Source organism: Xyrauchen texanus, chromosome 19 (assembly GCF_025860055.1).
Source record: "Xyrauchen texanus isolate HMW12.3.18 chromosome 19, RBS_HiC_50CHRs, whole genome shotgun sequence".
In the NCBI taxonomy this organism is placed as follows: domain Eukaryota; kingdom Metazoa; phylum Chordata; class Actinopteri; order Cypriniformes; family Catostomidae; genus Xyrauchen; species Xyrauchen texanus.
Window position 1 is genome coordinate 18,851,792 of NC_068294.1, and position 21,989 is coordinate 18,873,780.

At 40.4% G+C, this 21,989-nt stretch overlaps 1 protein-coding gene across 1 annotated transcript; it reads right to left on the minus strand.

Annotated features, from left to right (window-relative positions):
• Window positions 1-7,801: 7,801 nt before the first annotated feature.
• Window positions 7,802-20,862, minus strand: LOC127659785 (tyrosine-protein phosphatase non-receptor type substrate 1-like). The gene is made up of 4 exons (XM_052149741.1): window positions 20,820-20,862; window positions 19,997-20,347; window positions 19,287-19,631; window positions 7,802-7,947 (listed from the first exon to the last, which is right to left on the minus strand). Exons 1-4 carry the CDS (start codon window positions 20,860-20,862, stop codon window positions 7,802-7,804), a joined length of 885 nt encoding a protein of 294 aa, XP_052005701.1.
• Between the last annotated feature and the right edge of the window lie 1,127 nt (window positions 20,863-21,989).

A 21,989-nucleotide genomic window follows, 5' to 3' on the forward strand; every position in this document is an offset into this window, starting at 1 on the left:
TATTCCATGGATTTGTAGTGTTATGACCAACTGTCGTCAGAAAGTGCGTTATCAGGGATATTTTTCTGATTAGGAATACCCCTCATGTGGAGTCGCACAGAGAACTACATTAGGGCCCATAAGTTTTGGGGGTCACCATCCTGTTTTTTTTAGATTTGGATGGTTTTGAGACTTGAGATGAGATGGTCAAGTGTTGACCTCGGCCAACAAAAAGCTTTTTGTTTTCCGTCGGTTAAAGAAATGTGGTGTCCGAGACCCTGAACTTGTTACTATCTATACAGGATATATGCGCCCTGTGCTGGAGTATGCAGTTCCTGTTTGGCACAGTTCTTTGACTGTAGATCAAGTTAAAAGGCTGGAAAGTGTTTTTATTTAACATTAATTTCATAGTCATTACAAAATCACAAAGAACAAGCATTAAGTCAAAAGTCACACATATTATTTCAAATGTGCCAGTGTGTAATTTTAACTGACTATATTGCTGTAGGGTGTTGTGATACACCAAATGAGACTTATGAACAAACAGATGACCAGGTAAAATGTTTGCATATACAGTTTTAATACAGCATACAAAACATGTATTACAAGTTACAAATTACTTTCATTTTTGCTGTGATTTATGAATATAAAACGTGCATGATACAGTAAATGCTCTAATTTTCTATGAAGTATTTAATATTTATTGTCAAAAATGACCATTGGATTATTTTTATATTTTATTCTTAATGTAAAATCAAGCCTGTAATAATGAAAAATGATTTGTCTACTTGTTGCATTAAATATCTTGAATATGAAAAGGGAGAGTGAGGAGCAAACAGAAGAGAGCACAATAGAGTGTTTGTAATCTGATGTCAAACACTAGAAAGGAATTATTCCTTTATGATAGAATAATAAACATGATTCTCATCATAAACATTCAACATTTTGTGTTATTATATTATGATTTTTTCACTCTCTTTATTATTTTTTTTTTTTATTGCATTCTTAGTTTTGTCTAATCTGAGGATTTATTTATTTTCTGAAATTTAGCAATTCATTGAAAAGTATTAACCTCAAGTAAAGATTTTCCAGAAAACATTACAAATTGTCATGTAAGGCTGTTGTATGGTATTCACACCAACAGTTTGCCTGTTTCCTTAGTTACATATTTCTATATTTATTTTATATATGCTTAAATTAAGCGTGTACTGTATTACTGTAATAAGTTCATGAAGGAAATGGGTGTTGCTATACATGACAAAACATTTGACAGATGCATTACACTTTTTAATGTATTGCAAACAGAATTATAAAGTAGAGGGTGTAAGCATGTTCAATTATATTTTGACGGGTTTTATTGTTCCATCTTTTTAAATTGGCTGATGTTAATGTGTTTTTAAATTAAGCTCCACTAGTCTGTGAATGTTTGCATTATTCCAAGTCACCAAATTTACTGTAATGTAAGATTCAGTTGTTATAACTTTGTTATAACACTTTTTTTGTAACTTTTTCTTTACATGTTCTTATGCAGTATTAGTGGAGCGGCTAAGTGATATAATCGTTCAGTTTATGATACAAGCGTGAAAATTGGCATGAGCAGTCTCCATGGGTCACTTGACAAGAAAATTGTCCGAGCCACTTGAAATTAAGATGGCGGCCATTTATCAAGATGGCCGACACCTGGATCCTCAAAAGACCAATTTTCCGATAGAAATGTATTGTTTTTTTTTTCATTAAGGACGATTTGGTGTCATTTTATTTTATATGTTTTAGATTATTCTAAAGAACAACTTTTAACGCATCAAAATACAGTTGTGTTGATTTGTTGATTATAGATAGATTAGACAAGAGTGAATATCTGCACTACCAGGGCACACTGGTGATATATCACTGCTGTTAAACTCAGAGTGGGGTTCAATGTCAGCTAATTGTAAAGTTAGTATCCCAAATGCTGTCTAATCTACCCCAAAACAGTTAGATAGCCGCACCTGAATTGACAGGTTGTGCCAGCGTGGGAGAGCAGAGCCAAGGTTAATGGGGTTTTAGTTAACCGGATGGTGTACAGATCGCACGGGATATAAATGGCATTGGATGAACGATTGGACTAAGTGTAGGGTTAAGGCATGAACTTAGTTGTATCCCATACATCAAAGTGCTTGGTAAAAGGTGGTAAAAGGATAAACCCTCGGCCTCTGCCTATACATTTGCTGCAGACATGGCAGAAGCCATCATAACAGTTGAGAAAACTAACTGGGACAGATGTTTCATTTGTCAGCAGGACACCAAAGAAAAACTCATTCATCCGAGTTTATTCAACAGAGAGCACGATCGTACTGGTTATGATACCATTGCAAGAAATGTTCCATTATTTCATAAGATCAATGCTCTGCCTATCTTACTTAGTCCAACCCAACTAGATGAAGGTGATGACATAGAAAACACATTGACAAGAAACAGAGCAAAATATCATTCAAGCTGTAAACTTATGTTCAATAACACAAAGCTGGAAAGGGCCCAAAAGAGAGCATCTACTGCTGCTAAAGACACCGAAGATACCAAAGATATCCATGTCAAGAGGCCAAGAGGATCCCAGCCCTCGAAAGCTTTGTGCTTTATATGTGAAGATGAGAGTGCAATGTCCCCCTTACAAGAAGCAATGACGATGAAACTTAACGAAAGAGTCAATGAATCAGAGACTGCTCATGCCAATTTTCATGCTTGTATCACCAAATAAACCACTATATCACTTAACTGCTCCACTAAGGTGTCGGCCATCTTGAAAAATGGCCGCCATCTTGAAATACAATATATTTACAGTAGATTTACAGCACACTTATCTATTAATTATGAACATGAAAATTGGTATATGCTTACATACATGATTTTACACTGAATACAGGCTGATAAAGATTTATTGTGATTCTGAAGTAAGAAGAATCTCAATGTGGGCATGTGTAAATTAATTTTAATTTATGGTCAGTAGCATACAGAATAATTCACTGAGGTATTCACACTGTCCTGGGGTACTTCTCCCTTAACTCTCCCTCTTCTGATTTTTCTCTCCTTGAAATGAATTGCAGTATAATTCAAAAGCACTGCATCACAGTCCTGTAACACAAAAGAAAGCCAGAACAATTTATTCTGCCTCCAAATTATGTGTAACATCATGAAATAACATGAAATGTTGAAGCTTTATTAATTTTTGTTACACACCTGACTGGACGGATGTTTTTTTTCAATGTCTTGCAGTACTTTTTTGGTTGAAAGACAAACATGACATGTTGTAATCAACTCCTTGTAGTTGTTTTAATTACAGATTACAGAGCAAGATTTATTTTGATTTAAAAGTGCTAAAACTATTAATCTAAACTTCTCAGATGGGTATTTTATGCCAAAAATGTAATACTTACCTGTGTTGAAGTAATGTCTTTTCTTTTTATGACTTATAACAGCTAGAGCAGTGATCACAGCCACACAAACACCCAACAATTCTCCCAAGACAAACACTACAGGATCCAATGTTTGTACTGTACAGTATAAGAAAAACACCATGGTTACAGTCATAACCTCCATTCCCTGATGTAGGGAACGAGAGGTTGGGTCGATGTAGTGACACTAGGAGTCGCTCCTGAGAGCCCCGAACACCTCCCATTCTTTGAGAAAAGGCCTATGAGAATTGGTGGAATTTGTATGCCCCTCCCCAGGACATACAGGTATAAAAGGACCTGGAATGCCCACTCCATTCAGGTTTTTGCTGAGGAGCCGAGACAAGGTCCGGCCATTTCAGCAGCTAGTACAGTGTTGTGGCAAGAGGGACACAACATCTCGTTCCCTCTATCAGGGAACGGAGGTTACAACAGTAACCATGACGTCCCTCTTCTGTCACTTCTGTCATGTAGTGGCACTAGGGGTCCCTATAGAAAAATGCCCAAAAAGCTGAACCATGTTACGTGAACTGCTGATGCTGGTGCAAGCAAGCTTCTGTGTGCATAATAGCAGGAGCATCAGTCTGCACGTAACCTCCCCCAATGCCCCAAAAGACATCATGTAGTTTTCCACATCCTTGAGGGGGGGAAGCGACATAACTAGCATCGGAGCAGGCTGGCTGCAAACTCTTCCGCCAGAGGAGGGCTAGAGAGGACGGACATCCAGGGTCCAAAACTTAGTGAACTCGACTGGTAGTAAAAATGCTCAACCTGGTGATTGTAAAATCTTGTGAAGGTATTGGGTGTTGCCCAGTCTGCTGCTCTGCAGATGTCTGCTAGAGAGGTGCCATTGGCCAGTGCCCACGAGGACGCCACACTCACCTGGACATGGGCACGGCCTGGATCTGGTAGGCCGTTGCAATGGCTCTACGATCCAGTGGGCAAGCCTCTGTTTAGAGACGGTGTTCCCTTTCCGCTGTCCACCAAAGCAGCCAAAGAGCTGCTCAGAGCATTTAAAGCTCTGTGTGTGATCCAAGTAGGTGTGCAAATATAATAATAAATAATGTGAGTATCTGCTGAACCAAACTCCAGGCAAGAGTTTGTGGGCTTGCAGGTCCCCCATCCTCTTGATGGAGGTGAATGCAATCAGGAGGGCCGTATTTAAGGAGAGGGCTTTCAGCACGACTGACTCTAGCAGCTCAAATGGGGTTCTTCGAAGGCCCAGGAGGACCACGGAGAGATACCGTGAGGGGAAGAGGCATGGCCTGGGTGGATTAAGCCTACGGGAACCTCTGAGGAACCTGATGATCAGGTTGTGTTTCCGTAAGGGCTTACCATCCACTGCGTTGTGTGTGCAGCTATCGCAGCTACGTATACCTTCGTTGTGTGTGCAGCTGCCTCTCCAACCTCTCCTGCAGGAAGGAAAGTACTGACCTGACTGCGCATCTATGGGGGTCTTCGCCTCAGGAAGAACACCAGTTCACTGAACAGGTGCCACTTCAGGGCATAAAGCTGCATCGTAGAGGGAGCTCTGGCCTGAGTGATTGTGTCTACCACTGCTGGTGGTAGGCCCCTTAGGTCTTCCACGTCCCATCCAAGGGCCAGACACAGAGTTTCCAGAGTTCTGGGCTGGGTACCAGATTGTGCACCATCCCTGAGAAAGAAGGTCCTTCCTCAGAGGAATCTGCCAGAGAGGTGCTGTCACGAGGAGAGGTCTGAGAACCAAGTCTGTATGGGGTCACGAGGGTTCATTGTCCTCCCTAACTTTGCACAGGGTCTTTGCAAGAAGGCTCACTGGGGGAAAGCGTATATGTGCAGCCCCCAGGGCCAGCTGTGTGCCAGCACGTCTGTCCCAAGGGGGGCACCTGTCAGGGAATACCAGCGAGGACAGACGGAGTAATCCCAGGAAGCGAACTGGTCTACCTGTGCTTTGCCGAATCGACTCCAAATCAGCGGGACCACCTGGGGGTGGAGTCTCCACTCTCCTCTGAGTGTTGCCTGCCAAGACAGTGTGACCACTGTGGCGTTGAGGCTGCCCAAGATATGAGTGGCCAGCAGCGACCTCAGCCACTGCTGACTCCAGAGGAGGAGATGGCGGGCGAGTTGAGACATGCAACGAGAGCATATGCCACATTGGCGATTTATAGCCTATATATTCTACTGTGGCTGTGTTGTCGGACCGGACCAACACATGCTTGCCCAGGATCAACAGTAATAGCCTCCGCAGGGCGAGTAGTACAGCCAGCTACTCTCGGCAGTTGATGTCTCAACCCAGTCGTGGTCCTGACCAGGAACCGGCAGCTGCGTGCCCGTTGCACACAGCGCCCCAGCCCAGTTTAGAGGTGTCTGTGGTGACTTGATGTAGGGGAACTCCTGCCCGTAGAAACGCAAGGTCTGTCCAAGTGCTGAAAAAGTGGTGGCAGAGCGGCGTGATAGCTACGTGATGTGTGCCGCGGCACCATGCCCATCTCGGGACTCGATTCTGACACCAGTGCTGAAGCAGTTTCATAGGCATCAACCCGAGTGGCGTGACTGCCATATGCCCCAGGAGCCTCTGAAAGTGTTTCAGTGGAACCGCTGTCCTCCGCCTAAATGACTTCACACAGTTCAGCAACGATTGTGCACGCTCGCTTATGAAGCGTGCTATCATTGAGACCGAGTCTAACTCCATGCCAAGAAAAGATATGCTCTGAACCGGGGAGAGCTTGCTCTTTTCCCAGTTGACCCCAAGCCCTAGACAGCTGAGGTGCATTTTTAAAAAGATGTTCAACATCAATGTGTGTGCTCTAATACAGGAAATGTACTCTTTAGCAGGCATATACAATTTTTAGAGCTGCTGAAGCGTGCAGGGGCGAACTCTGCACTCGTCGTGCTAAAGGAGAGAAAGCCGGAGGAAATGTGCCATATATCCAACAGCATTCACTGATAGTACAACCGCTCAGCTCCGAAGAATAAATCGTAATGGATTGGGCATTCCAGCTCCTTTTATACCCGTACACTCGCTAATTCTCAATGGCCTTTTGAATGGGAGGTGTTTGGGGCTCTCAAGAGTGACCCCTACATCTACACAATGTGGAGTGAATGAGAGAAGGGGAACAAATTTTGCATGTAATCATAATGTTGTCTGATTGAAGCATAAGCAATATCAACACATTCTCACTCCAAAGGTGTCAAATACTGCCACTTGTGCAAGAGACCATGTTCAAATGCAGTATGATGATGACGTTTGCATAGTTAAATTACCTCCAACTGTTTGATTTAAATGTATTTAAAATGATAGAATAAATGTTGATGAATTTAAATGCTTACTCTTAATTTTTAGATGAAAAGTGTATGTGGGATTATTTATGAGGTGTGTCATTTTCAGCTATTTTAAAGCTCACCTTATGGGGGCACCAAACCTTTCTATATTAAATGTTTTTTTTTTATATAAAAAATACTTCCAGTATGGGCTAATTTCAAATGGACAGTTTTATTTGCAATAATGGACCATTATAAAGTACTGATATTTACAAATTATTTAATTCCAAAAATGTGAAAAGGTATTTTAAAATATTTGTGGTTGGACAAAACAGTAGACAACAGATGATAGCAGACGCTTATTAAATGCATAATACGTTTCTGAGCTTGATAATATCTCTGCTTGAAAATGTTCTACAGGTAGGCATTGTCAGATTTACATTTACATTTACATTTATTCATTTGGCAGACGCTTTTATCCAAAGCGACTTACAAAAGAGGAAGAACATCAGCGAATCATCTTAGGGAGACAGTGGTACAAAAAGTGCCATATTACAAAGTTTCACTATCATCATAATAGTAAACAAAACAGATTTAAGTGCAACAAGAAATGTAAATATATATATATATATATATATATATATATATATATATATATATATATATATATATATGTATATATATTTATATTTTTTTTTTTTTTTATTGACCGGTTAAGTGCTTTTGGAAAAGATGTGTTTTTAGCCGTTTTTTGAAGATAGAGAGTGAGTTAGCTTCCCGGATTGAGTTGGGAAGGTCATTCCACCACCGTGGTATGATGAAACTGAAAGTCTGGGAAAGTGTTTGCATATTCTCAGACAATATATATACAATATATAACATAACAAATTAAATAACAGTGATTTACTTCGTCTGTTACACATTCAATGTCCCTAAAACACGAGCAATCCAGAGAATATTCCAATCAGAATGGCTGACGCAACACTATGGTGCTACACTCATTCACCGACTACTCAATTTTCGTATCAAGGCGAGTAGCGTAAATCTTAGCTCCGTCTAGTGCTTATTCTGTGCTCCTCCCATTATAAGAACAAACATAGAGAATACTGTACCGCTGCCCACGCATTTGAGTAACAATGTGTAGATTCATAGAATTCTTATGGTTGTGAATTCTCAGTATTATCTGGGAGTTCTGGAAGTGGGATAAGGCAGGCTACAGGCCGGGTGTAGACTTTATCCTTCACTTGAACCTCAACAGCTCGTATGCACTTATCTCTTCTTGGCATGAGCTTCACCACTCGACCTACAGGATATTGGGCTTGTGGTAGGTTAGGATCAACTATCATTACTACTGTGTCCAGCATAAGGGACCCAGCTGGTTGCTGCCATTTGCAGTGGGACTGAAGTGTTGGCAGGTAGTCTCGTAGTTAACAAATCCAGAACTGATCTATCAAGTATTGACAATGTCGCCATCGACAGCATCCTATAGTCTCAGAAGCATAAATGGCTTGAGGCAAAGAAGTGTCCCGCCTCCCCATGAGAAGCATATTAAGAGTGATAGGTTCAGGATTAGCTATGCCAGCTGAGACGTATCCAAGCGGCTTGGAATTGAGAATACCTTCCACCTCAACTAGAATGGTGTGAAGTATGTCCACTGACAATAATTGAGTTCCCACTGCAACTTGGAGGGCATCTGAAGTGCGGCGCATTAGGGGGATTGAATTTGAACTCAATTTGATAACTTGCCAGTTGCTGTTGAATCTGCGGTTCCATTTGCTCAAAAACTGTTTGGAGCTCTCTTTCAGCACCTCTGAAGTTTGTACACTTTTACTTTTTAGACTCTGTTTTTCTTGATAGCAGCCCCAAGTGTATCCGGGCATGTGAAAATACAATTTAACCCTTCTGTTAAAAATAATGACAATTGTAATGTTATGGTAAAAAATTACCTGCATAGAGTACAATAGATTTGCTGTAGATTTACAGCACACTTATCTATTAATTATGAAGATTCAAATTAGCATATTGTTACACTGAATACAGGCTTATAAAGTAGTATTTTACTGCAATGTGATTCAGAAGTGACAAGCTTCTCACTGTGCGCATGTGAGATGGAAATAACACAGACTGATTTTGCTAGTGTGCAGGATACAACACGCTGTAGTTCCGGTGTTGTGTTGAAGTCTGTTCCCCCTATGTTTCCCTGGTAAGTGTTCCCATAGCACCGTAAAACATTAAACATAGGGGGAACAGACTTCGACAAAGAGGAAACTTAGGGGAACAGACTTTGACACAACCCCTTATTTTTCCCCGGTTAGTGTTCCCCGTATTGCCGTAAAACATTAAACATAGGGGGAACAGACTTCGACAAAGAGGAAACTTAGGGGAACAGACTTTGACACAACCCCTTATTTTTCCCGGTTAGTGTTCCCCGTATTGCCGTTAAACATTAAACATAGTGGGAACAGACTTCAACACAACACCGGATTAGGATTTTGCAAACTGTCTGGAAAGTTTAAACCTCTGTAGCAGTGAAGCGCTGATTGTTGGGATAAAGTCACACTTGTGGCATTAAATGAGTTTCTGATGTTCCGTGTTAATATTTTCACTGGGCATTGTGTCTGACAATTATCGAATTTGTCAGACATTAGAATGTTTTTGTATAAAAAAAACTGTATTTAATAGCTAACGGAATCCCAGGTGTGTGTGTGTGTGTGTGTGTGTGTGTGTGTGTGTGTGTGTGTGTGTGTGTGTGTGTGTGTGTGTGTGTGTGTGAGCGTGTATTTATCACTTTGTGGGGACCAAATGTCCCCATAAGGATAGTAAAACCTGAAATTTTTGACCTTGTGGGGACATTTTGTCGGTCCCCATGAGGAAAACAGCTTATAAATCATACTAAATTATGTTTTTGAAAATGTAAAAATGCAGAAAGTTTTCTGTGAGGGTTAGGTTTAGGGGTAGGGTTAGGTTTAGGGGATAGAATATAAAGTTTGTACAATATAAAAACCATTATGTCTATGGAAAGTCCCCATAAAACATGGAAACACAACATGTGTGTGTGTGTGTGTGTGTGTGTGTGTGTGTGTGTGTGTGTGTGTGTGTGTGTGTGGCGTGTATTTATCACTTTGTGGGGACCAAATGTCCCCATAAGGATAGTAAAACCCGAAATTTTTGACCTTGTGGGGACATTTTGTTGGTCCCCATGAGGAAAACAGCTTATAAATCATACTAAATTATGTTTTTGAAAATGTAAAAATGCAGAAAGTTTTCTGTGAGGGTTAGGTTTAGGGGTAGGGTTAGGTTTAGGGATAGAATATAAAGTTTGTACAGTATAAAACCATTATGTCTATGGACAGTCCCCATAAAACATGGAAACACAACATGTGTGTGTGTGTGTGTGTGTGTGTGTGTGTGTGTGTGTGTGTGTGTGTGTGTGTGTGTGTGTGTAATAGTGTGGCTGCCTGAACCTGGCGACCTGAGTTGATTCCGCCATGGCCAACACCAGTGACGATTATCTTAACCGGTCCCGGGCCTCCCCTAGGTTGTGTGTGTGTGTGTGTGTGTGTGTGTGTGTGTGTGTGTGTGTGTGTGTGTGTGTGTGTGTGTGTGTGTGTGTGTGTGTGTGTGTGTGTGTGTGTGTGTGTGTGTGTGTGTGTGTGTGTGTGTGTGTGTGTGTGTGTGTAATAGTGTAGCGCTGCGCTACGAACCTGGCGACCTGAGTTCGATTCCCGCTCATGGCCAACACCAGTGACGATTATCTTAACCGGTCCCGGGCCTCCCCTAGGTTGACTCAGCCTAAAATGAGTACCTGGTGTGGCGTGTAAAACATCGCCACTGGGGAGACAAAGGCGGTCGGGCGTGGTGCTAACAGCACTTGCCCCTACAGTCTGTTAAGGCTAAATGGGGGATCTTTTTCTTTGTTGTGTGTGTGAAACATGTGGTTTCAGATTAACTCCTCCATCACTCCTTGATTGAAGACCGATGTCTGATAACGGTCTTTCATATGACATGCTTTCAGGTAGCAGGAAGCCCACATTAAATATATTTTCTAAGTTTCTTAAATTAAACCATTATAGCGCAACACATTTCATGTGTACATAATACATTTATTTGAACTGAGCAAAATTTATTTGTTTGCAGTGGTTAATGTTTAATCTGTTGTTTTCAGTACGTAGTCTGCTCTGCTGAAGTGACCTGTTTCATTCCAGGTTGAAGATGACTATTTCTCAATGTGCATTCTTATGTGTTCTTACTTTCTCATGGACTCCACTGCCAAGTTTAATTTCAGTTCTCAAGAATAGTAGCCTACAGAGAATGCATAAAATTACCTGGATGTTCTTTATCAGGGTGAATATCGAGGAAACATTGGATGTTGACTTGTGCCTAAGAACCCATTTGAAGTCCCAGAAGTCATAACGGCACTACACTTGCACATGAAGGATATTTATTGTGTCTCAAGAGTTTTCTGCTGAAAGCTTACAAAAGTCTGACAGTTTGTGAGCATAGGTGGGTAGTAATGTACTACATTTACACCATTAAATTTCTTGGGTAACTTTTTGGAAAAAAATTACTTTTATTAGTATAGGATAAGATGGGGTAAGTTGCCCCTCTTAAGATGTTCATTCACTTTTAAATTGTAACATATATAGATACACTTTTAGCATGTACAGGATGAAGATGCATCATCCAACATATTATCAATGGTAATACATTGAAATATTTGCTAATTTTGTTGTCATAGCACAAAATAAAAAAAAATTAAAAGGGACCATCTTACCCACTACTGAAGCCCTCCCAGGCTAAACTTGTCCCAGGTGTCATAACATTTTTACAGAATGTATAAATATATCTGATATCATGTTTTTTTTTTTTTGGTTTTTTTTTACTTTAAAGTAAAATATGAAATCAAATATGTTATGTAATTGTTTATTTTCACAATTTAGTTGAATAATTTAATAACGAAACAATGACAGGAAAATGAAATAACAGAATCCTAGTCAAAGAGATTTATCTGAGAGGTAAACTTATTAAATTAATTATATAATGTTCAAGCCTATGAAAATATAATTATAAAGAGGCCCATTATTTAATTGAAGGCATGTCACAATAGCAATACTATGATCTTTAATCGACTAAAGGCCTCCTGACACTCCTCACTCCACCTAAACCTTCGCCCCTTCTCAGTCAACTGATGTAAGGGGCATGCTACATTTGCAAAACCCTTTACAAACTGCCTATAATAGGATGCAAGTCCCAAAATAAATCTCACTTCAGTCTGGGTCATAGAAATCGACCATTTACACACTTCTTCAACTTTAGTGGGGTCAGCCATAATTCCCTCAGCTGAAATAACATGCCCCAAATACTTGCCTCGAGATGAGAACAGGTCACATTTGAAGGGTTTTACCTTTAAATTTGCAGCTTTTAACTTTTCATGGACTTCATCTAATCTTGTCAAATGTTCTTGAAATGAATGCCCAAACACAATAATATCTTCCAAATAAACCAAGCATGAAGTCCTTGCACATCAGCCAAAACTAGATCCATTAAATGCTGGAATGTACTGAGTGAGTTGCAAAGGTCAAAACTTAAATTCAAAGAGCCCATGTCTTGTAGAAAATGCTGTCTTACATCGATCTCTAGCATCTATCTCCACCTGCCAGTAACCACTGGCTTGGTCAAGGGTGTAAAATAACTCATCTATGTGGGGAAGGGGATATGCATCCTTCTCAGTCACATCATTAAGCTTTCTGAAATCTATGCAAAAATGCAAACTACCATCTTTCTTTCTTACAGGAACCAAAGGAGCAGCCCATGGACTACAGGAGGGTTGTATAACACCATTTTCTTTCTTAAGATTCACTAATCCGTTACCATTGGTACCCGCAGCACTTGAATAAATGAGGTGCCATTGGCCAGTACCCACGAGGATGCCACACTTCTCGTCGTGTGTGCCCGAGCCCGCAAGGGGGCAGGCCTGGCCTGGGTGTGATAACCCAATGCTATGGCATCAACAACCCAGTGGGAAAGCCTCTGTTTGGAGACAGCGTTCCCTTTCCACAGTCCACCAAAGCAGACAAAGAGCTGCTCAGAACATCTAAAGCTCTGCGTGCGGTCCACATAAGTACGCAAACCACGCAACGGACACAGCAATGAAAAGGCTGGGTCTGCCTCCTCCCGGGACAGCGCTTGCAGGTTCACTACTTGGTCCCTGGTAAGAAAAGTTGCCCTTCCTCAGGGGAATTCGCCAGGGTGGGGCTGTCATGAGGAGCACAAGATCCGAGAACCAATCCTTGTGGGCCAGTAGGGGGCCACCAGAGTGACTTGTTCCTCGTCCTCCCTCACCTTGCACAGCACCCGAGCAAGAAGGCTCACTAGGGGAAATGCGTTCTTGCGCAGCCCCCGGGGCCAGCTGTGTGCCAGCGTGTCTGTCCCGAGAAGAGCCTCTGTTAGGGAGTATCAGAGCGGACAATGGGATGTCTCCTGGGAAGGGAATAGGTCTATCTGTACTTTTCCGAAGCGTTCCCAAATTAGCTGGACCACCTGGGGGTGGAGCTGGCTTCAAATTAGGAAATGGCGGGCGATTTGCGAAGTGCATGCCACCTTTGCGATTTATGTACGCTACCGTCACGGTGCTTTCTGAGTGGATCAAGACGTGCTTGCCCCGAATTAGCAGGAGAAACCTCCGCAAGAAATACAGCCAGTAACTCTAGGCAGTTGATGTGCTAACACAGCGGGGGCCCTTTCCAGAAACCAGCGGCTGCGTGCCCATTGCACACGGTGCCCCAACCCTGTTTGGAGGCTTCTATCGTGACCAGAACACATCAGGACACCTGCTGTAGGGGGACTTCTGTCCGGAGAAAACAGAGGTCTGTCCAGGGGTTGAAATTCTGTAGGCAGGTGAGGGTGATGAACACATGGTGTGTGCCGCGGCACCATGCCCATCTCAGGACTCGAGTCTAGAGCCATATGCCCCAGGAGCCTCTAGAATTGTTTTAGAGGAACCGCTGTGCCTGGCTTGAACAAGGTGAGGTATATCAGCACTGACTGTGCGTGCTCATTGGTGAGGCATGCTGTCATTGAGACTGAGTCTAATTCCTCTACGACCTTCGTGAAGACGCGAGGGGACAGGAACATGCCGAAGGGGAGGACTTTGTACTGATATGCCTGGCCGTCGAACGAGAAACATAGGAAAGGTCGGTGTCAAGGCAAGATAGAGACGTGAAAGTACGCAACCTTCTGGTCTACCGCTGCAAACCAATCTTGATGCCGGATGCATCTTTGAGTGAGCATTTTGAATGGGAGTTTGTGCAAGGCCCGGTTGAAAACTCGCAGGTCCAAGATTGGTCGTAAGCCACCATAAGTGCTGTAGAAACCCTTCTTCATCTCGGCTGAAGTGGGTATCCTTCTTCAACCCCACGCTGATGGCGGCCCAGGCAAGCATGTCGGCCATCTGGGCGTCAGCCTCAGACTGGGCGTGGCGACCTGAAAGTGGCAGTCCAGTTCAGTCTTCCTCGTCAGATGCCGGAACGCTCTCCGATGCAGCGGCGAACTCATCATCTAGCTAGGGCTCAAGGGAGTAAGCAGACTGGCCGTGAGGTGAGCCGCTCTCACCCTGAGTCTGGCCAGAAGTCAATGAGCGTGCCGGGGGGTGGGTGGTTCGTGGGGATTTACCAGGCGAAACCGAGCCCACTGCCATCCCCAAATCGCCTCCATCGCCAGCCGGGTCATCCTCAATGAAAGAAGAAGCAACACGGGGGGTGGCTGGAATGGTGTTCGTCTTTACAAAGGAAAGCCGTGATCACAACGTTGCCATGGTGAGGTTCTCGCAGTGAGAACACGAACCATCCACAAAAGCTGCCTCGGTGTGATCGCAGCCCAGACACACGAGGAAGCGACTGGAGCGGAGAGAAATTGACCGCATCCAGGAACTACACAGAGGAGGAAGGGCATCTTTATAAATTCCTGAAAAGGATGTTCAACGCCGCTGTGTATTGTTCTTTTAGAGAAATTAAGCTCTTTTAGAAAATATCTCTCTTTTAGAAGCACTGTCAAAGTGCCCAGGGACAAAGCTGCACTTCCGTGCAGAGAAGGAGAAATCCGCTGATATGCGCCATAGATCCAACAGCATACGCTCTGTAGAGATGAGTGAAAAAGTAAGTGAATGCAGCTCGCTGATCACACAACCGCTTGGCTGAATATCTGAATAGACATACGCACGATTTCTTCCCTTTATACCCATATGTCCGGGGGAGTGACATGCAGATTCTGTCTGCCAATTTCTCATTGGCCTTTTCTCAACTTCAGAGATGCGCAAGGCTCTCAAGATAGACCCCTAGTGTCAATTCTTCGACACAACGTTGAAGTGAGTGGCAGACAGGGAACTTTAACTACACTGAACTAACAACTAAAAGCTATGAAACAGCGAAAGTAGGCATTAATAAAATATGATCTTGCTTTGGTTTATTTTTCACGTTTTCACCATAATAATTGCTAGAAAGTTTTCCGAACCTCTCTTCTTATTGACAAAGAGTCCTTAAAGGGATAGTTCACCCAAAAATGTGAATTCTCTTATTATTTACTCACCCTTATGCCATTCCAGATGTATATGACTTTTTTCATCTGCTAAACACAAATGAAGATTATTAGAAGAATTTCTCAGCTCTTTCGGCCCATACAAGTGAATGCAAGTGAATGAGTGCCAAAATTGTAAAGCTCAAACAAATCACTTAAGTCAGCATAAAAGTAATTTAATGTTCTGCAGAAGAAAGGAAGACATACACATCTTGGATGGCATGAGGGTGAGTAAATGATGAGAGAATTTTCATTTTTGCGTGAACTACACCTTTAAAGTGATAGCTCAGGCATAATTTAATATTCCGTCATCATTTCCAACCCCATGTGACCTGTATTCTGTGGAAGCCAAAATATGTTAGACAGAATGTCAGGGACTGACAGTCTCAGTCACCATTCACTTTCAAAATATAGAGGAAAAAAAACGAATTAATTGAAATTTAATGGTGACCAAGTCTAACATTCTGTCTAAAATCTCCTTATTGAGTTGCATGGAAGAAAGTCATATGGGTTTGGAACAACATGATGGTGAATGATGACAGAATTTCCATTATTAATCATAATAATTCTTTAATACATATTAAATGTGTATTATGTAATTGAATGTAGGGAGTCAACACCATAATGTCATTTGTGAAAGTAACGAGTTACTCACTATTTGAGAACTCTTTTAATTAGATACTTTCTTACTCTAGTAAATATTTATGTTAGCACTTTTTCTTCTACTTGAGCAATTATTTTTTAATGTAATCTTTTACTTCAGTACAGTTTTTGGCTATTCTACGCAACTCTGTGCACCAGTATCCAGCAATAAATGCACATTAGACCCACATATTTTAGCATTGAGGTACACTCCAGGGCTTATTTTTCTTGCAGACTTCAATGAGGGGGCGGGCATTTGGCCCTCTGTCCCCAACCCCTCTAGTTTCCCTAAAAATGAGGGCAATTACGGCATAAATAGCGATAGCACCCACACTCCCAGCAGGCCTAGTCTGTGGACCCTCGGGAAAGAACAGTAAAGACTGCACTGTTTGCTGCAGTGTTTTCAACTCTTGCTCCAATGCTTCAACTACAACATCTCCATTTGTTTACCATCAGGAGCATTTTTAGACACAGCTTGCACCTTAGTATCAGCAACCAAACTATTTCTCTCCAGGCTCAGAATTACCTCTAATTCAGAAGCAAAATTTACTGAATTTTCTTAGGTTGGATGTTTTGCACTATGAATTTGCACTCTTAAATCCCCACTCCCTAAATGCTCAATAAAATTATCATGAGCAAAACGAGCATGTGTATTGTTGTCAGCAGACGGATAAGCTTTTGTTATAAGTTGCTGCAATGCGCTTCCAAATTCCCTGGTAGTTTCATTATGCAAATGCCTGCGTGCGAAAAAAACTGGCACGATTCCAGTCATCAATGTCGTATGGCTCTAAACATCTCCCTAGTGATGCTTTCATAACAGAATAAGTCACTTCTTGGCTCAGTGAACAAACCACTATAAATGTCTCGAGTTCTGCCAAATAACAATAGTGAAAGGAACTTACATTTCAAATTGTCATCCCAACCATTAACTTTAGCTTGGGTCAAACATGATAGGCCCTGAAATCCCATTGCAGCCACCAGTGTAATGTTGGATTATTTATTTATGTATTTATTTATTATTGTTATTTGCTGTCATCACCTTTAATATTCTAAACCAGGAGGGTCTGGAAAGAGAGTTTAACACACCACCACAATCAATTCCAAAACAAATTTAAAAACTTTTTTAACAAAGGCATTGTAAATTACTGGACTGGTTAAAGACATCAAGAGGCAGTGCTACCACCAAGAATAAGTGAATTTATTACTTAATTAAATGACTAGTGACAAACTAACACACTTAAAACCACACAACTATTCAGTACCTGTAAAAATTCAATAGGATTTTAACTTCCCACATACCACCCCATCTAAGACTCAACCCACCCTACAGTTTACCCTTGAATTTAAAATATTTTTAAACTTGATTAAATGCATAGGCCTATGTCACACAAAAAAAACATTCAAATCTTAAAACCTCTTAAATTTCGAATGACCCATGGGTCCATGCGAAATGCAGCACCGTTGTCACAGCACACGTTTTCTTTTTGGCAGCAAGACGAGTCTGTCTGGAGTTGAGAGCTCGCAATAGGACAGGTAGCTTGTCAAAACTTCCTCTTAAGAACACAAATATTTTCACTGTTTTCTTAGCATTGAGAAACACCCAATGTCTTCCGATTGCTTTGTGCAAAGAACAGAACCAAACTTAAGTTTTATTCAACAACAGACTAATTCTAACATATTCCAAAATTGCCACTGCGAGGAGCATTACGACACAGGTTTGACGTCAATTAAGTTAAATGCCATTGGGTCTGGCATGTCTTGGGGCCGATTGTAATGAACTGAAATTCGGATGTAACTTTCAAATGGTGAGATTTGACCAGTAGAGCTCGATGTCACTGTATACAAGAAAAGATTTTTCCAGCAAATAAAACAAATTATTGTGACTAAATTGACCTGTCTGTTACATGTTCTATATTGTTGATAATTGGTTAGGTTTAGGAATGGGTAAATGTAACAACACTAATATATTTAAGTATTAAATCAATATTGCAGTTGAACACAAAATATTAAATATTGTTAGTGACGCGTCCCTTATATGGTAGACTGTATGTAGACTGCTGCGCTGGCTCTTGCTCAAGTGACTGTATTTGATGCCTCTGAAGTAAGAGCGGATTGGAGATATACATTTAAAATTGATATTAAAAAGGATGACCCAATACCATTTTTTTGAGAACAAGTATGAGTACCGATACTTCATTTTCAGTACTTGCCGATACAAAACCTGTTTTTTCTGAATTCCATATCAACTGTTTATTTCAATTTTATCATCAAAATGGTGTCTTAATAAATAAATAAAATAATAAACAAATTCAAATAATGTGAATTAGCACTCTGCTCCGCTGTAATCAGCTACAAACAGTGCGTGCATTGCTCATAATTATGTTTTTTCCATGTATGGCAGCCTTTGCATTTTAATAATCACACTATGACATAACGTGATTATAATTTGTGCACTGAATGTTTCACCCCAAAGTATATTTCGGTTGTCCGCATGTCTGCAAAATTTGTGATCAGCACAGTCTGTGTGCATCGGCACACGTGCCTGCCACTGACTGCACTAAAAGAGTCTCACAAAGCAGTCAAAAGAGTATACTTTGAAAGGCAACACGATTGACTGGGCGTGAGCCAATTCGGAATGCAGAAAAATTAAGTATACCCGGGCCTTTACGGAATGACATACATACATCAGATAGTATAGTTTTTTGGTATCGGAGCATTTTTACGAGCAAGAGTGCAAGTATATGAGTGTGGTATCAGACCCGATTCCAATACCAGTATTGGTATCAGGACAGCCTTTATGTCAAATATTTAAACACTTATTTTATAGTTTTTTGTTAATTTATTAAAAAGGCCAAATTAAAATAATCTATTCCTTTAGGCTTTTTTCTTTCTTTCTTTCTTTTTTTTATTTCAAAATTCGGTTTGTCACAGTCAGCCAGTAGACTGGAGAGAATAACAAATAGGCTTAAGACCAGGGTATACTATACTCTTTCCTGCATTCTGGATCAGGTCATGCCCGGTCTAATGCTTTGCCTTTCAAAATATTAATTTTTGACCACATGCGACAAAAAAAAAAAAAATATATATATATATATATATATATATATATATATATATATATATATAAGAAGTACAATACAAATTAAGAGTATGGCCTTTGAGAGTACAATGATCCAGCATTGCCCCTGAGCTTTCTGAAGTTGAGTATCCCTGGCTAGAGCTACCTACTTTAGTTATCTTTGAATTTTACTTCATATTTTGATTTAGAGTATGTTCTTTCTGCTACATACACTCAGAGTCCATCAAATAAAGCATGCAATAACTCAAATGAAACTGAAAAACTCATCCAGTTATTATAATGATGAAAAGCTATTGTTATAGCTCCATACAACATGTAGACAAAATTAAAGAAGAAATTATGGCTCTTACCCATTTTTGTTTTTGATCCATTCCCAAACAGAATTGTTCCACAGGTGACTAGGGCACAGTAATAAGTGCCAGTGTCCGTTTGGCTGACAATGTTCTTGGAGAGATTGTATGTACAATTCTGCTTAAAAGTATCAATCTCACATTGATCACTCTGATTACGAGTGTAAATGATTTCAGGAACAGATTTCCCTGAATCAGATCTGAACCAGAACATTGTCATATCAGCTGTTGTGTGTTTAGACGACACAGAGCACAGCAGGGTCACCGTATCTCCAGGGTAGACAGACACTGACACTGGATGCTGGTGAATAGACACGTTGAATTTATGTTGGTTGTTTTGTGAGCCTAAACACAGACAAGGAGACATTTTATCCAAATATAGACAATTATACAAATGTCAGATTGTATATATATATATTAATATCAAATGTTTAGGCAAATGACTGATTTCTTTTCATAATATGATTATTACTTTTAAGACATAAAATAATACATTATGATAATCACAAATAATCACAAACAAATTAGTTTCTTCACAGAATTTCACACATTTTGTTCTGGTTTTATTTTGTTTACTGGGGATATTTTTTCTTGTCTTTACAATAATATAATTGTTATAAGAAATAAAACCATTTACAAACACAGTAAGCTGCATCATATTTGAATCTTCTAATACTGTAAATGAATTACTTAATGTTAAAAACATTTACCTTTCAAAGCCAAGTATGTGCCTTCAGCGAAAACAGTCTCATACTTTCTCCAGCCACAGTAATACATTGCTTCATCAGATGAAATGACATTTGAAATCTTTAAGTGACAGATTTCATGTGCTCTTTCGACAGTAAAACGTGAAGATTGAAACTCATTGTAGAAATGAGGTTTTTCTGCAAATTTCTGAACCAGTAAAACAACACGCGGTTGATGTCCTGAAGTTTGCTTGTACCAAACAATTGGATCACTATGATCTTCTATCAGAACAGAGCAATGTAGAGTGACATTATCACCAACAGAGACAGTCACCACTGAGTCTGGTTGATGGACAACCTCAGAATATGCAGTGTCTATAGGAGAAAGAGAAAATAAGAACAAAATCAAGATAATTTATTTTATTTAGGTTGTATGATAAGGCTTAATTAAATAAACTCATACTTCTTCAGAAAACTGAAGATGTTATTGTTAGGCTTAAGCTTACATATAAAACATAAAAACATACAATAAAACGAAGTCTTCTCCATGTCAGATTAAATCAAACTGACACGTGACATTTATATACAAAGTCATTCTTTTCAACAAAAAAACCCCTCAGTTTTTCATTAACCATCTGTCAAAAGAGTTAAACATAAATTACAGAATTCATTAAAAATGCATTTAATGTACATGAAATAATTATGGGACACTCAAACTTGCTTTAGTGAAAAAATAAATGGAGCATATGTGACATGTCATAATGCATGACATGTAAAGTATTTCTTTTCAACTACCCATTTATCATTAAAGAAATGAATCTATATACATGTTTTCTTAAATATTTACACATCTTACTTAAAAGCATGACAGAAATCCACAGGATCATCATCTTCAGTCTGTAGTCTTTGGCTGTTGAGAAACTATAGCAAGATAATACTATAATGTCAATCTCACTGATGGTATCCTTTTGTGACATCACAGACTTCCTGCTAGCTTTTCTTGTCAACATTTATTGACCACAACATTTGCAACGTAACCTCTCAATGTGTAATGAAAGAGTTCACATTTGTGTGGTTTATAGTTTACAAAATTATGATGGTAACTGATCTCACTGTGAATTCGGCGACAATATGTCAATCTTCTGCTAAATTTGGTCTTTACTTACCGTAATTCAGACTACTTCCCTCAGTGTCCAAACACTTACATTACAACTTCTGAACTGTTTCGCCACGTCCCTTGGTAAATGTTGTGCTGCACTGATAAGCTGCATTTATCGCAATCTGCGTATGTCTTCTCGCTTGTAACAAATATTATCCATAATGAGCAAATTAAAAGTTAATCATGATTATTACTAGAGGGAAAGCTGTTGTATCCGGAGGTTGAAGATGGTGAAACTGTGGAATTATCACCTGTCAGTCAATGAGGCTATATTGCAGTTTGGGCATATTAAGATGGCTGCCCGTACACTTCTGGTGGCTTCATCTCCTGCTTGCAGTGTGCGTGTGTGTGTGTGTGCGTGCGTGGTGTGTGTGTGTGTGTGTGTACGTGTGTACATGGTCAGCCACAACATTAAAACCGCCTGCCTAATATTGTGGAGGTCCCCCTCCTGCTGCCAAAACAGCACCAAACCGTATATCAGGAAAGAATTCTGTGATGCTAGTCTTCTCACCACAATTGTACAGTGCGGTTATATGAGTTGCCATAGACTTTGTCAGTTTGAACCCTCTCATCAAGAAGGTGTTTCCATCCACAGAACTGCCCCTCACTGGATGTTTTTTGTTTTTGGCACCATTCAGAGTAAATTCTAGAGACTGCTATGTGTGAAAATCCCAGGAGATCAGCAGTTACAGAAATACTCAAACCAGCCTGTCTGACACCGACAATCATCCATGCAATTATCTAATAAGCCAATCGTGTGGCAGCAGTGCAGTGCATAAAATCATGCAGATTTGAGTTACGAGCTTGAGTTAATGTTCACATCAACCATCAGAATATGGAAAAAGGTGACCTCAGTGA

Bases quoted from the DNA above. Each gene is read 5' to 3' on its own strand.
- LOC127659785 (XM_052149741.1), bottom strand. From the start codon at position 20,862: ATGATGATCCTGTGGATTTCTGTCATGCTTTTAAGTAAGATGT. The intron at 20,348-20,819 runs GTAAATATTTAA...TTTCTCCTATAG, and splicing joins CATGCTTTTAAGTAAGATGT to ACACTGCATATTCTGAGGTT. The intron at 7,948-19,286 runs GTAAGAGCCATA...AATATCCTGTAG, and splicing joins TGGATCAAAAACAAAAATGG to GTCGAGTGGTGAAGCTCATG.